The sequence below is a fragment of the Salmo salar genome, chromosome ssa06 (assembly GCF_905237065.1).
Source record: "Salmo salar chromosome ssa06, Ssal_v3.1, whole genome shotgun sequence".
Classification (NCBI taxonomy): Eukaryota; Metazoa; Chordata; class Actinopteri; order Salmoniformes; family Salmonidae; genus Salmo; species Salmo salar.
Window position 1 is genome coordinate 47,083,470 of NC_059447.1, and position 17,093 is coordinate 47,100,562.

At 41.8% G+C, this 17,093-nt stretch overlaps 1 protein-coding gene across 1 annotated transcript; it reads left to right on the forward strand.

The window, feature by feature from the left end:
* Nucleotides 1–848: 848 nt before the first annotated feature.
* On the forward strand, nt 849–12,773 carry LOC106607519 (extracellular serine/threonine protein kinase FAM20C). The gene is made up of 11 exons (XM_014204550.2): nt 849–986; nt 1,523–2,083; nt 2,279–2,457; nt 6,894–6,972; nt 8,701–8,793; nt 8,932–9,047; nt 9,422–9,602; nt 9,905–10,014; nt 10,284–10,365; nt 12,022–12,081; nt 12,269–12,773. Exons 2-11 carry the CDS (start codon nt 1,524–1,526, stop codon nt 12,519–12,521), a joined length of 1,713 nt encoding a protein of 570 aa, XP_014060025.2. The 5' UTR covers nt 849–986; nt 1,523; the 3' UTR covers nt 12,522–12,773.
* Nucleotides 12,774–17,093: the final 4,320 nt, after the last annotated feature.

Consider the following 17,093-nt stretch of genomic DNA (forward strand, 5'->3'; position numbering starts at 1 on the left):
TACAAGTACCATGATATGCATTATGCATGTAATTTCTCTCATAGCTATGGTGTTTCACTAACAGCAACTTTGTACTGCATGCTGAGGAATAAACTGGCCCCATCCGGAAATAATCAGGGATGGCGGGAAGGAATTAAAGGGATAGAGGTAGATAAGGAATGCATTTATCAGCAGGTAAGAGAGCTGGAGGGAGGGTAAAAGGAAAGGGGGAGCGTGGGAATTGAGGTGAGATGGATGAAGCTGAGAGAAGAGAGGAGGGGGATAGAAGGAGTACAAATATTTGATTTGGTCTGTGCTCATGGGTGCTTTGTGAAGTAATACTACTACAGTATGTTACTACAACACTCTACAAACATGTGAATCTGAGTGTGTGTGTGTGTGCGCGCATCTGTGTGGGTGTGCATGTGTGTGTCTGTTTCTGGAGGGAGGGCACTGGTGGTCAAAAGTAGTGCACTATATAAGGAATAGGGTGCCATTTGGCATGCAAGCTCAGTAGACGGAGGGCTGAGGCTGTAGACTAATGAGGCTGAAAATAGAGAATGAGAACCAGTCAGTAGAGAATGAGAGCCAGTGGGTGACGACCCGTCAGAGTGTGTGTGTGTCTGTATCGGTGTGTGTTTGTCTTGTGTAATAAATCCCATCTACAATTCAATCCAATTACACATTACGATATGTATTTCTATTGAAAGTATCTGGTGTTCTAAAAAACAAATCCTAAAATAAAGGGGTAATGTGTATGAATGTCCCCTCCTCACTGTAACGTCCATCCCGGTCACTCTAACCTGGCTACTCCCTCTGTTCTGTTTGAACTAGCGTGACCACACAGATAACAGGATCACTATCAGCTGTCTGTCAGGGAGAGAAAGGGGAAAAAATTGACAAAATGAAAATGTACTACAAGTGTAATTTTGCCCTGTCACATTTATTGAGGATCCAGAGAGGAAGAGAGAGTCTCACAACTTCTTGGCACATTGTGAAAAAACAAAGTAAGTAATACATTAGCCATCCTGCTGCTGCTTCATACTGTGAATGTTGGAGCAGTGGGCCTTCAATAATATATTGATTCTCTTTAGCGGTGCTTGATTCTCAGGGTAGCTAACTGGAATCACATTGTGTCTGTGCTTTGATGGGGAGAGGAGATTGTTAGATTTGTTTCTGGAGCACCAGGAATACTGGCTGGCTGTTTCTGGCTGGCTGGCTGGATAGCTGGCTGGCTGTCTGGTGGCTGGCTGGCTGGCTGGCTGGCTGGCTGCATAGCTGGCTGGTGGGCCGGATAGCTGTCTGTCTCTTTCTGAAGCACCAGGAATACTGGCTGTCTGGCTGGATAGCTGGCTGGCTGTCTTTTCTGTCTGTCTGTCCGCCTGCTTGCCCAGCTATGACTGTCACATTTCCCTTTGTCTCCTTTATGCCTGTTAATCTGTTATGACTCTTGACTCAACAACTACCTTCTTCAGAGTTTTGAATATTATAAAGCAGATTATATTTGGAGGAAATGTGAATTTATGTTTTCACTCTCTCCCAGCATGGCGAGGCAGGGCGTGCGTCGTCTCTCTCATTCCGTCTGTTTGGTATTGACATGTCTGTCCCTGGCTCTCCACCTCATCCTGGCCCTCTTCTGTCTCTCCGTCCTCCAAACATCCTGCGTTATCCCCCCCTCCTCCTCCTCCTCCTCCTCTTTGTCTTTTCCTGGAACTATTCCCCTTGGAAAACAGGGGAGATCTCACTCCCTTTCCTCACAAAGCAGCTCACACAAATTACCAGTAAGTCGCATGAATGGAGACTTTACCAAAATGGCCGCCCACATAGACCACAAGGTGGAGGCCTCATTCAACATTGTCAATGAAAAGGAGAAGGACAAAAAGCTGATTCAAACCAAAATGGCCACCAAAGTGGTCAGTGGTCAACGGGTCAGCAGTCGCTCCAAGCTTGAGGCCCTCTTCAGCCACCCGCTGTACAACCTGCCACGCAAACATCTGCTGGAAGACGATTGGCTGCTGAAGTTGAAGCCAAAGAACAAGGGAGGGGACAGTGAGGAGGAAGATGAGGAGGAGGACAGTGACAAAAGCAGTGAAGATAGTGAGTGGTGAGTGAGAGAAAGAGGAGTGGAAGACCACTGGTAACAACAAAGTAGAAAAATTAAAGAGGGAAGAAAATGCTTTCTAGATAACAACAAAGTATATCATTCTGTCATAGCATATTACTTTTCTCATACATTTGTGATACCCATTGCTTAATTGGCCCGTTTCCCCATTCATCTTCCCCTGCTCTTTCCATGTAGGCAGAGTGACAGCGAGGAGGATGGCTATGACCGAGCTAATTGGACGAGAAGTGCGGACACCCACCCTGCCTGGCTGAGGTACCACCTTGGGATCTCTCGCTGGGAGCTGTATGACAGGAATGACCCTAGCGTTGCCGAGGTGACTCAACAGATGGCCACACAACGCATCCTCAGCGCAGGTGAGAGGGTTGAGCTGGGGTGTGGACATGTAGCTAAGATTAGGATTAAGACTAAGGTTAGGGTTGAGCCGGGGTGTGGACATAGTGAAGCTAAGGTTAAGGTTAGGGTTTGGGTTATGACTAGGGTTAATGTTGAGCTGGGGTGTGGACAGGAAGCTAGGGTTAGGGTTGTGGTGGTTGAGGCTAGCGTTAGCGCAATGACTGGAAGGATACTAGCAGGCTAGTTAGCGTTAGCGCACAAAATTACCTAGAACTTCCTTCATATTGGACATAGAGACTTAAAAATGGTATACAGGAGTTCACTTGACTCTGGGGAAGTACATAAAGGATTATGTATTCATTACCAAAATCCCGAAGTATCCCTTTAATTTATCCAGCTTTTTTGAGTAAACTAAGCCACAAATATTGTAATTCAAACACGACTGTCTGCAGTACAACAGCCTGTGGCACCACTGTAGCTTGCTTTTAAACAAACTAAAGTACTGTAGTTATTAAGTCAGTTGGGTTAAATGCATGAGCCTTAAAATGGTGATGGTACTCTTTTATCTTTCAACCCCAAGGGGATGCCCAAAATCCACAAACAAGATGATGACTGTGTTAGTAAGCAGAGTTGAGATCAACTCTGAATCAATCAGCATGAACTGGACATGGAGTAAACTACACTGAACAAAAATATAAACGCAACATGCAACAATTTCAAAGATTTTACTGAGTTACAGTTCTAATAAGGAAATCAGTCAATTTAAATAAATACATTTGGCCCTAATCTATGGATTTCACATGACTGAGAATACAGATAAGCATCTGTTAAAAAAAGGTAGAGGCGTGGATCAGAAAACCAGTCAGTATCAAATCAAATCAAATTTGTCACATGCGCCGATTGCAACAGGTGTAGACCTTACAGTGAACCGGTTAGTCGAGGTAATTGAGGTAATATGTACATGTAGGTAGAGTTAAAGTGACTATGCATAGACAATAAACAGAGAGTAGCAGCAGCGTAAAAGAGGGGTCTGGGTAGCCCTTTGATTAGTATCTGGTGTGACCACCCTTTGCCTCATGCAGCGTGACACATCTCCTTCGGATAGAGTTAATCAGTATGTTGATTGTGGCTTGTGAAACGTTGTCCCACTCCTCTTCAATGGCTGTGCGAAATTGCTGGATATTGGCAGGAACTGGAATACACTGTCGTACACTTCGATCCAAAGCATCCCAAACATGCTTAATGGTGAGAATACAGTCCATGGAAGAACTGTGACATTTTCAGCTACCAGGAATTGTGTACAGATCCTTCCAACATGGGGCCGTACATTATCATGCTGAAACATGAGGTGATGGCGGCGGATGAATGGCACGACAATGGGCCTCAGGATCTCGTCACGGTATCTCGTGCATTCGAATTGCCATCAGTAAAATGCAATTGTTTTTGTTGTCCATAGTTTATGCCTGCTGATAACATAACCCAACCGTCACCACAGGGCACTCTGTTCACAACGTTGACATCAGCAAACCGCTCACCCACACGACGCCATATACGCTGCCATCTGCCCGGTACAGTTGAAACCAGGATTCATCTCTGAAGAACACACTTCTCCAGCGTTCCAGTGGCCATCAAAGGTCAGCATTTGCCCAATTAAGTTGGTTACGAATCCGAACTGCGGTCAGGTCAAGACCCTGGTGAGGACGATGAGCATGCAGATGAGCTTCCCTGAGACGGTTTCTGACAATTTGTGCAGAAATTCTTCAGTTGTGCAAACCCACAGTTTCATCAGATGTCCGGGTGGCTGGTCCCAGACGATTCTGCAGGTGAAGAAGCCAGATGTGGAGGTCCTGGGCTGGTGTGGCTACACATGGTCTGCGGTTGTGAGGCCAGTTGAATGTACTGCCAAATTCTCTAAAACGACATTGGAGTTGGCTTATGGTAGAGAAATTAACATAAAATTCTCTGGCAACAGCTCTGTTGGACATTCCTGCAGTCAGCATGCCAATTGCATGCTCCCTCAAAACTTGAGACATCTGTGGCATTGTGTTGTGTGACAAAACTGCACATTTTAGAGTGGCCATTTATTGTCCCCAGCACAAGGTGCAGCTGTGTAATGATCATGCTGTTTAATCAGCTTCTTGATATGCCACACCTTTTAGGTGGATGGATTATCTTGGAAAAGGAGAAATGCTCACTAACAGGGATGTAAACAAATTTGTGCATAACATTTGAGAGAATAAGCATTTTGTGCATATGGAACATTTCTGGGATCTTTTATTTCAGCTCATGAAACATGGGACCAACACTTTACATGTTGCGTTTATATTTTTGTTCAATATATGCCATTCCTGAATTATACAGACCACTAGCCATAACCCTAACCATAGCTTCATGCCCACACCCCGGCTCAACCCTTAGCCTTGCCATAACCCCAATCCTAACCCTAGCTTTGTGTCCACAGGCCCATTCAACCCACACATACACACGAGACACAAAAGAGTTGGCATTACAGTGAATGAAGAGATTACCCTGGGAGGCTGTAAAACATTGTCTGATGGCCCTCAAATCCTGTCTGTTGTGAGACTGTTCAGAAGCCTTGGTTGGGATCCATTTGTTTATTTATCACATGTAAACAGGGAAGTAGCAGTACTCTAAAAATGCTAGGTTGTTTGGTTGACCATGCTGGGTTGCAAATGTTGGGTCACTTAGTTGGGTTGTTTTCTTTAAAAACTGCTGGATTATTGGTGCTGGGTGATGGGTTATTGGTGCTGGGTTATCGAGATATGACTCAGTGGGTGAGCTCAGAAGACTAGAGGATTGGCTTAGCAGGGGCGTGGCTTTTAGATAGTTATTTTTGGCCGCCCGTGAAAGTAAATGTCATTCCGGTTCATCTGCTTTGTTGTTATTTCATGTTAAGGTTGAACACTGACACTTTAGTCAATGTTTCCCAAGACCCTATGGATATTTCAATGTTGGGATATGTAGATAATAATGTTATGAATTTTATGTTATAATATGTCATGTGCAAAAAAATTATAATTTGCAGTGTACAAACATGATGAACAGGAAATACATTTGCTATTACAGGTGGCCAAAAATAATTGTCTGAAACCCATGTCTCTAATGGGCCACGCCTCCTGAAAATAACCTATGGAGCTGCTATGTCATCCCAACTAATGGTTAAAAAAAAACAACTGATGGTAAAATAAACCCATGTTTGTATAATCCATATTAACGTGATCCAACTGGCTGGGTCAAACTAACCCAGTGTGTGTTCTGTCCAATATTTACCCAGCACTAGTTTACCAAATAAGCCAAATAGGGTTGTTTTTAACCCAGCATTTTTGTGTGTGCTGGGCTACTGTGTATGGGTTTGAGCATGTGGGGAAGGGGAAGGGGAAGGGGGAGTGGGAGTTTTGTGTGTGTGTGTGTGTGTGAGTGAGTGAGTGAGTGAGTGTGTGAGTGAGTGAGTGAGTGAGTGAGTGAGTGAGTGAGTGAGTGAGTGAGTGAGTGAGTGAGTGAGTGAGTGAGTGAGTGAGTGAGTGAGTGAGTGAGTGAGTGAGTGAGTGAGTGAGTGAGTGAGTGAGTGAGTGAGTGAGTGAGTGAGTGAGTGAGTATAATAATTAAACACACAATCTAAAGAAACAAACAAAAGCCAAAAGCAATTCTTAAACACTAACCAATCAACCATAGACTGTGAGAATAAAATCTAAAACCACTGAAAGCAATTATAAGTCTTTAAACTGCAAAATACACAAAGTGATTACACCGAACTAGAACATCAGCAAATGGATGACAGTAAAGAAACAATCAGAGTAGAAACTTGAAAGCCAGATAATCAAAATCTCCAGCTCCTCTGATCTTTTGTTCTGAGGTCAGTCAATATAATCCTGCACTGATCATAAAAAATCCCACTCACACATCCACGCATATAAACACACACAAACATATGCTCACACACAAACACACGCATACACACATACACTTTGAATACTGTATGGAGATTGTGTTGAGCATAAAAGATTCCGCAATAATCAGCTTGTGTGTGGGCTGGCCCATAGCCACGTTTCATATACTCCTCCTCATCTTCCTCTTCTTCTTACTCCTCCTCCTCTCTAAAGTCCCTAGATTCTAGAATCACCACTAATGATACCAGACAGTTTTTGATGTTCAGCCACATTCTGTACTTTATGTAATGAGGACACCCTGTGGAGAACTGGGGTAACTGCATTTATGTAAAATCCACTAGAAATACTGTACTATTACCAAAATAACACCATCAGTGCAGTCAATGACCAGTACCTATGGTGTATTTCCTTTGAATGTTGTGGAGACCCTGTGACTTTCATGTGTTTTAATGTACTATAAGTGATATGTCTGTGTGTTCTGAGGGTCTGCATGCTGGTGTGAGATTATTATGGTGACGTTGGTGCGTTGTCTGTTATGTATGTTTCAGTGCAGAAGAGTGGGGGTACCCAGCTCAAGTTGATCATGTCATTCCCCAACTACGGACAGGCCCTCCTCAAACCCATGAGGTTAGAATGCACAATACAATATGATATATGATACGATATATGATATTTATTTATTTTACCTTTATTTGACCAGGTTAATCTCATTGAGATTAAACATCTATTTAGCAAGAGAGACCTGGCCGAAAAAGCAGCACACAAATTGTCAACATTTACAACATAAATCACAAAGCACTACAGTTTAAAAACATCAGCTAATACATTTAACAGACACATTGGAGTGTTTCAACTGACCACCCCTTAAATAATTTTCCACCATAGTTTTTACCCTAGCTTTAAAATAATTTAAGGAGACGAACTCCTGTAGTTTCAAGTCATTTTGTAGCTCATTCCAAGTAGAGAGGGCAGAGTACTGGAACACTTTTTTACCTAGCTCTCCACAGGCAATAGGCACCATCAAAGAGATACTGTCCTGTGAGCATAGGCGATAATTGTCATTAATCTGCTGGACAATGTATGTACACAGGTAAAATGGGAGCAGTCTTAGCATGGCCTTATAAATAAAAACTTACCAATGACTTAGTCTCCAAAGAGCTAAGGAAGGCCAGCACACTCTCATATAGAGGGTACAGTCCGTGTAGATCAGTTGGTAGAGCAAGGCGCTTGCAACGCCAGGATTGTGGGTTTGATTCCCACGGTGGACTAGTATGAAAATGTATGCACTCACTACTGTAAGTTGCTCTGGATAAGATGGATAAGGATAAGATAAGACTGAAACATTTGCAGGGATGAGGAAAGGCTTTGGAGTTTGTAACAAACCTCAGCGGTGTCCAGCATATGTAATGATGCCACAGGGGCAAACATGTACAAGTTGTCACCATAGTTAATTACAGGCAAGAAGGTGGCGGAAACAAGTATTTTTCTCACTTTTAAAGAAAAACACGACTTATTTTGAAAATAAATCCCCAATTTGAGCCTGAGCTTTTTCACAAGACCCTCAATGTGGGGTTTAGATGTGAACCACTGATCTAACAAGAAACTCAAGTACTTGTAAGTTGATACCCTTTCTATTTGCTTGTCCTGCATAGTGACTATACATGGAAGAGTCTAAAAGGCTCTGCGTGGTCAATCCGACATCTGCAGTGGCCATACAGCATTTACTGCGACACGGCCTCTGCAGAAGTCAGGGTATTTATACTTCTTGCACTTCGTAAAGCAGAGCAGAGCTGTTGTCAAGGAAGTAAGTTTGTGTTTATACTGGACCTCCTGCCCCACCTACCGTCAACCAATCATGTCAATGCAGAGTAATATATAGCCTTCCGCATTGTTAAAATTCGGGCAGCGCACGGCAATGCAGTACAGAGCTCAATTTGACCTCTGCATGCCTCCGGAGGGTCTGCAATTGCGTCACACCCTCCATACGGCACCTCCGACCACATTTTCAGATCAAGCATAAATTGGCTTTAATGGTCTCATCTAAGATTTCATGAAAACCATTAACTTTGTCTTATCAGCATTTAAGAGCAACCTCAGCTGACAGAGCTGAGCCTGGACAATAGTAAAGGCACATTGCAGTTCATCAAAGAACAATATGATATACAATACAATATGGCATACAATATGATATACTATGGTATGATATACGATATGATTTACAATGCGATATGATACTATACAATACAACACAACAATACAACTTTATTGTATCAGTCACATAACACTCTTACTCTGTCACAGTAATCTTATTTTGGAGGTGAAAAAATCACATTGTTCTGTGTGTGTTTTATGCAGGCAGGAGAGAGATGCAGAGACAGACTTCAACCTGTTCTACTTCTCTGACTTTGAGAGACACAACGCAGAGATTGCTGCCTTCCACCTAGACAGGTGAAAACAATAAAATATGGACCTCCTATCTGAGATGAATCTGTGTGTCAAAAGAAAGAAGAAAATAACTACTAAATCGCTACCACTGATTTCTCTCTCTCTTTATCTGTGTGTGTGTGTGTGTGTGTCCTCTCTCAGGGTACTAGGTTTCTGCAGAATCCCTCCAGTGGTAGGTAGACTCATCAACGTAACCACAGAGATCAGAGCTATCACCACAGACCACAAACTATCCAGAACCTTCTTCACCTCTCCTGGTGTGTGGCGGTTGGTCCAATCAGCTTTCATAATCAAATCTAACTCTCCTGGTGTGTCCAATCAGCACAGATAGCAACCAAAAGTCCCTCCTTCTCTGTTATTAAGCTTGTGTGTGTATAGTGGCTTGCACTATGTGCTAGTCCAGAGTTTCCAAAATGGTTGGTTGGGTTGCACTGGTGGGCTACAGTTTACTTTCTGTTTCGTTCTGGGCTTATGACTGGTCACAAGAAAAAGCTCTAAATGCTTTTAGATGGGTTATGACCCCAAATGTTTGGCAACAACTGTCCACTGTAGGCCTGCTACTTGCATTTTGTCAGTTTACTGTACTATTCACCCAACCCCTTGTCTCTCTCTCTCTGTCCGCCTCCCCCAGTGGGTAATTTGTGTTTCCACGGCCAGTGTGAATACTACTGCTCCACAGAGAACCCAGTGTGTGGTCGACCCCACGTCTTGGAGGTGTCCCTGGCCTCCATGCTGCCCGACATCTCCCTGGCCCCAAGACGCTCCTGGAGGTCCCCTTGGAGGCGCTCCTACAGCCGCACCAAACTGGCACCGTGGGTAGTGGGTACCGAAATGGGCCCCTTGCCTGGGGGTCTCTAACTATGGGAGGGGTTGTGAAGAAACCATGTGAAGTATATATCTGTATTAGTGGTTATATACTGTACAGTAGATGGCAAACTGGTGGGTTGGAGGTATAATTCAAAGTTTGGATTGCATTGATAGAATTCAACTAATCAGTGCAATGTAATAATGTGTAGTAGTATCATATTGTCCCCCACTGGGAATAACCCGTGCATTTGACTAAAGCATACACGTGTTCGAGTCCATACCTCACATGCAGCTGCTACTGTTTCAGATGGGAGAAGAACCCAGATTACTGTGACACAGTGAAACAGACTCCTCCATACAGCCAAGGCACCAGACTGGTGGATCTAATTGACATGGTCATTCTGGACTTCCTCATGAGTCAGTAAGCACACTGAACAACACAGCTTCTACTACTATTACTACTTCAGTAATTCCAATATTCTTGAATCAGTAACAATTCAACACACTACCTTTATTTTTTTATTGAGTCACTGAGGCAATACCCATAAGAATGACAAAATGTTCTGAACATTTCCCCACATGACCATATTAGAAATGTGCCAAGGCTTAAGTCCACTGATAATGTGGAACAGATTTTGAATAGACAGAAAGCAATAAACTATTGTTTTGCTTTAATTCCTACTAAGGTAATATGGACAGACATCACTACGAGACTTTTGAGAAGTTTGGGAATGACACTTTCCTGCTGCACCTAGACAACGGGAGGGCGTGAGTACCATACCTTCCATACCTTCCATCAATACCTTATAATGTATGTTCAGTGGCGATTTTAACATACAAATATTGGATGTATCAAAAAAGCTAATATGCATCGAAACCACTACAGACACAAACGTTATAACATTCAGTTATGATCACTTTACTTCCCATAGTCAAATTCAGCATGGGTCTACAATATTGCTACATTATTAAAGTATTGGAACGCAGCCAAAACACCATTCTTAGTGTGTCTGCCTGCCTTTTACCAAGACGCTCTGTTTTAGAATAAAGCAACAAAGCAGTGGTTAACAGATGTTAGCCACTGCTTCTATTCACCACCAACCACAGTTGAATCTTCTTTTCCAGCTTACTGTATTTTTAACGGGTGGTCTTATTTCAATGTTTAGTGGCTGATGAGCACCGAAATGTTTTATCTGTACATTTTCTACATAGCTTGAAAATGATTTGCTAGGAGATAGTCAACATGATTCATGATAACTTTTCAGCTGGCAAGAAGATGTGGTAAACAATGAAGTTGACACATGTCAGTCCAATCACTGGAGAAAAGATGTAGACTTATCTGTGGCAAAAGACCTTGAGCCTTCTTGGACGGGCACTGCCAATTTAACTCTATGGCAGCACCCAAGGGGCAGAAGCTGCCTGGTCATCAGTGAGCTCTCCCAGTAGGTGCTGCGGTGTTGTAAGTGACATCACCCTGAGCCAATCACGCGCAACCAGAGAAGATCAACAACGCCTACACTCTGTGCTTTCTCTGGCTGCCCCTCCGCCACAGAAGGCACATGAGCGAGGCTGAAACAGCTGCATTCTGGATCTGCCTTACTCAAAGAAAATTTACCAAAACAATGATATGACATGGAGGAGTTGAGTATGCCTTCTCCTTCCAGTTCTCTGCTGCCAATGACTGGAACGAACTACAAAAATCTCTAAAACTGGAAACACTTATCTCCCTCACTAGCTTTAAGCACCAGCTGTCAGAGCAGCTCACAGATTACTGCACCTGTACATAGCCCATCTATAAATTAGCCCAAACAACTACCTCTTCCTCTACTGTATTTATTCATTTATTTATTTTGCTCCTTTGCACCCCATTATTTCTATTTCTACTTTGTACTTTCTTCCACTGCAAATCTACCATTCCAGTGTTTTACTTGCTATATTGTATTTACCTCGCCACCATGGCCTTTTTTGCCTTTACCTCCCTTATCTCACCTCATTTGCTCACTTTGTATATAGACTTATTTTTCTACTATATTATTGGCTGTATGTTTGTTTTACTCCATGTGTAACTCTGTGTTGTTGTATGTGTCAAACTGCTTTGCTTTATCTTGGCCAGGTCGCAATTGTAAATGAGAACTTGTTCTCAACTTGCCTACCTGGTTAAATAAAGGTGAAATAAATAAATAAATAAAATATTAACTTGAGCAGTTATTTTGTTTACATTGTTTGCTAACTGATACGATATAATATTGTGTCATGAATTAATGCCAGAATTACATGCAAAACAGGGCCATCTGCCGGACAGTGCTTGGGCTGTGCCTCACTTGCCCTGAATGATGCGTCACCAGTGCATATGTTGAAGTTGTTGTAGTTTATACATAACTGTTATATCGGTATGTAATATTGTGGAAATTATGTTATTTTTAGGTTTGGGCGTCATTCTGTGGATGAACCCTCCATATTGGTGCCCTTACGACAGTGTTGCAGGTAAAACTATCAGCTTGTATAAAGATCTGGACAACTGCAGCAGAAAAAAAGTGCAAGAGGAGACTCATCTCTCTTCCTTCTCGTTCTCTTTCTCTTTCTCCTTGTCTTCCTTCTCTCTCTCTTTCTCTCCTTGTCCTCCTCTCTGTCTTTTTCTTCTCTCTCGCCCAAATCTCTTTCTCTGTCTCAGGATCCGTCGTTCCACTCTCATGCGTCTGCGTCTCCTGTCCCTCCCGGGCTTCCGTCTGAGTGATGTCATGAGGGAGTCTCTGTCCCAGGATCCCCTGGAGAGTGTGGCCCCCCTCCTCTCTGAACAACACCTCTCCGTGCTGGACCGTCGTCTGAAAACCATCCTGCAGGCTGTACACACCTGTCTGGAGCACCATGATGACGTTATCCATGATGACCTACAGGGATATGATGTTAACTTATACCGGCACTAGACAATAATTAAGACTGAACATCCATTTACAAAACCATCATTGCAAGATGTCTATCATTGGATTCAGCTGTGGTTGATGATAAGATGATTGTATTTATCAATCAATCAGTTAATTATTTGTATACATGCATGGCACATTTTAACTGCGTGTGTTGCCTTATGAAATAAAAAATGCTAAAGTGTTGTAGCATTACAAGGGTGGAGTAGAGTTTTCAGACAGCAAGGCCATTTGATCACAACAATGCCAGCACTCAGGGTGAAATGTTAGGACATTGGGGTCCAGATAATGTAGGAAAACAAGCATACATAGACACACAAACACACTCACTCACACGTACACACATGCACACACACATGAAAGAGAATGCAGTATATCAGGAAGTTATGGTGAACATTAAAATCATAGCAACCTCCTCTTTGTTTCAACAGCAACAGATTAAACCATTGATACAGGTTCCTGTGTGTGTACGTGTGAGTGAGTGTGTTTGTGTGTCTATGTATGCTTGTTTTCCTACATTATCTGGACCCCAATGTCCTAACATTTCACCTGAATGTCTTGAAAAGGTAGGAAAACAAAAACAGTAGTCAGATGATCAGACAAATTGATGGTCTCCCCATCACTGAGACATAAGGTCTCCTTAGTGCTGAGAAGATTCCTGGGCAGGGCAATCCAAAAGCGCTGGAGGTAAGAATTTCTGTTTTAAAAATGTTTTGGTTTGACGTAATAGAAGAATAGAAAAAGTGCATTTCCTGCTTTGTACTTTGTTTTTCTCGCACAGACATAATAATATATATATTTCATTTCACGTAATGCTTTATAAATAATGACTTGTCTTAACTAATTACTTTTATCAACGTATCTGTATTTGGATAGACCTATGCCATTCATACACTCATGCATTTCAGTTTGTATTGACTCTATGTGGGAGTAATTCAACTTGAATTTGAACTTTGGTCATACTATAGAAATCAATGTGTCCCAAATGGCACAGTATTCCCTATATAGTGCATATATGTAGGGAATAGGGATACAGTATTCATATGGTGCACTATGTAGGGCATATGGATACAGTATTCATACGGTGCACTATGTAGGAAATAGGGAGCCATTTAGGACACAGCCTTGAATAACATCTTCCTTGTTCCTTCTCAGTATGTAGTTCCAGCCTCTCTCACTGTTGCCGCTGACAACAAACTGAACAAATATCAGCTCAGTAGCAGCTTTTTTATTCTCAATAAAGTTTATGCTTTTAAGTGAATAGAGTTCCACTCTATTTGAAGACATAGAACCTACTGTACAATAGGCCCTCATGTTTTTGTTCATCCTGCTTGTTTTCCTCCCAAAACACAAGCAGTGGGGTGGGCACTGGCATTGACTGTGGATTGCCCCTTTAAAGAATTGTAATAACAATGATAAGGAATAATAACACAGTGAATTCGGTATTGCATTTTATTCTTCAGAAATGTTCTTCCACAACCCATTCCCATGTCTTCTTTCTGCTCTCTCTCTCTGTCCCTTAGGTGAAAGGCTCCCTGGGAATAAATGTTGTCACCACGGTTACTGCTCTTACTGGCATCATCCTCCATTCTTTAGACAGTGCTGGAATCATGTTGTACTGTGACTATCCATACCATAATCCATACTATGTCTGTCAACAGTACTGGGTATATACCAAATGCATATTCCTTTTTAACTTTCATTGGTCAGAAGATATTTGTCTATTGATAAAGGGGTATTTATCATCTATAATCTTTTATATTGTAGTGTTGAATATTTTTTATTAGGCTCATTTAAATTATGCCTATATGTGACATCGCCAAGCAATAGTAAGGTAGATAACTGCTATAAAGTTAGTTTATAATTCATTTTAGTCCACATTGAAACTGTGAAAGTTCACAAAGTGTTCATAATTGCTCCAAAATGGTGGTGTAGTGTAGTTCATTGCTGTTTCCTGTTCCTCTCTGTCTAAAGCGTAGGTCACAGGGAATTTCAGGTGCTTTGGCTGTTTTCTCCCTGCTGGAGTTTATAGTGTCTATCTGTGTCTTATCTTTCACCTGCAGAGCTGTCTGCCTGGGCTGCCGTTCCACCCGAGGTGAGTCTATAGACTTAGATTTCTGTCCATTTTTTTTTACAAAATGTTGTAAATCTCAAGGTTATTTACATTACCCAGGTACTCTGATATTATGAGTTAAGTACATATTTCACAAGTGGAATTTCGTTCCAAAAGTCTCACTTTGGGGTCATACTGTATGTTAACAGAATATGTAATTTAGCCTATTAAATACAAAAACTGTGTTTCAAGTGAGAATTAGGCATGTCTGATACCAAAAAAGAAAGGAAATGATTGGCTACTTCACCCATATTTAATAGAATTTCAGTACTTAGCTACTCATGCCAAAACATGTATTAACTACTGAAAACACTACCTAGATTTTAATTTAGTTAAACTACCACCAAGCTACTGCAAAATATAGTTAAATTACTAGTTGAACTACATGTAGTTCACTACTCCCCAACGTTGGGCGGGCAAGAGGTCAAAAAGACTCCCATGGTACAACTAAGAGATAACCAGTCATCCTAAACCACAGAGAGGGGAGAAATATACCAGCGGGTCGAAAGAGAACAGTCAACACGCTTGCTTTTGGGGTTGCCCTGGGCTCAAAGAAAGAGTATGGCCAGACTAGCAGCCAAGGAGAAATCTTTAAACATAGCCATCCTAAAAAGAGAAATAACAGAGGGTTGGTTGTAGGATGACCATGTTAATGTCAATGCCAGGGAATGGCAACAATTACATAATACAATTACAAAATACATAGAAAGATCAACGTATCAAAATAAGACTACATATGCTTGTATTTATTTATTTTTAATTTAAAATACATTTACTTTGTGTTTTAAAGTGCAGGAATACGTTAGCAGGTAGGCTGACTGAATAGCAACATTCTCAATAACGGTTACAGAAATGTTTTACTTGCTGTGATATGTTGTTTATCTACCTTACTTGAGCAAGTCCCTCTGGATAAGAGTGTTTGCTAAATTACCAAAATGTACATGTATATATGAAAATGATCCAAAATAAACCATAAAGCACACTGGGTATTATTATTGGCCTTGTTTTGAGGCGTAGCTGTAATGGCTGTTGAAGGGAGTAGACCAAGGCGCAGCGTGGTTAGTGCTCATCTTGTATTTATTAAACTAAGAATGCTATAAACAAAGAAACAAAAACGACAGCCCACAGTTCTGTCAGGTTAGACAACTAAACATAAATAAACCACCCATAAACACAATGAAAAAAAAAAACTACTTAAATATTGTCTCTAATCAGAGGCAACGAGATCAGCTGCCTCCAATTAGAGACCAACCCCAAACAATTCCAACATAGAAATAGATACCCTTGAATAAACATAGAAATAGAAGAACATAGAACATAACCCAAAAACCCCAAAACACACAGACAAACACCCCCTGCCACGCCCTGACCAAACTACAATAACAAATAACCCCTTCTACTGGTCAGGACGTGACAGTAGCTCATTAGAATAATACTCAGCATGCTTTGCAATTTTTCATTGGACACTCTTACAGGCTGACTGCGATGCAAGCGTTGCAAAATAAATTTAGAAATCTATGTTATTGAATTATTGCACCCACACTGCTCACGTGCGCCCACGAGTGTCTGCGTTGCCAAGGGCTAACACGGAACCCAAACCGGCTGCGCGCGTGCGCCATCGTGCATACATTTATTTTGTCCCCCAAAACCAAATGTGATCAGGACACGCAGGTTAAAATATGAAAACAAACTCTGAACCAATTATATTAATTTGGGGACATGTCAAAAAGCATTAAACATTTATGGCAATTTAGCTAGTTAGCTTGCACTTGCTAGCTAATTTCTCCAATTTAGCTAGCTTGCTGTTGCTAGCTAATTTGTCCTGGGATATAAACATTGAGTAGTTTTTTTACCTGAAATGCACAAGGTCCTCTACTCCGCCAATTAATCCACACATAAAATGGTCAACCGAATCGTTTCTAGTCATCTCTCTTCCTTCCAGGCTTTTTCTTCTCTTGACTTTATATTGCGATTGGCAACTTTCATAAATTAGGTGCATTACCACCACTGACCTCATTCGTCTTTCTGTCACCCAAGTGGGTATAACCAATGAGGAGATGGCACGTGGGTACCTGCTTCTATAAACCAAAGTGGAGATGGGAGAGGCAGAACTTGCAGTGCGATCTGCTTCAGAAATAGAACTGATTTCTATTTTATCCTTTGGCAACGCAGACGCTCGTTGGCGCGTGCAAGCAGTGTGGGTGCAATTATTGAATAACATAGATTTCTAAATATATTTTGCAATGTGATGTGGTCAGCCTATTACTCTCTTACTGACGGTTGTGGCTGCTTTGCGTGATGTATTGTGGTCTCTACCTTCTTGCCCTTTGTGCTGTTGTCTATGCCCAATAATGTTTGTACCATGTTGTGTTGCTACCATGTTGTGTTGCTACCATGTTATTATCATGTTGTGTTGCTACTATACTGTGTTGTCATGTGTTGCTGCCTTGCTATGTTGTTTT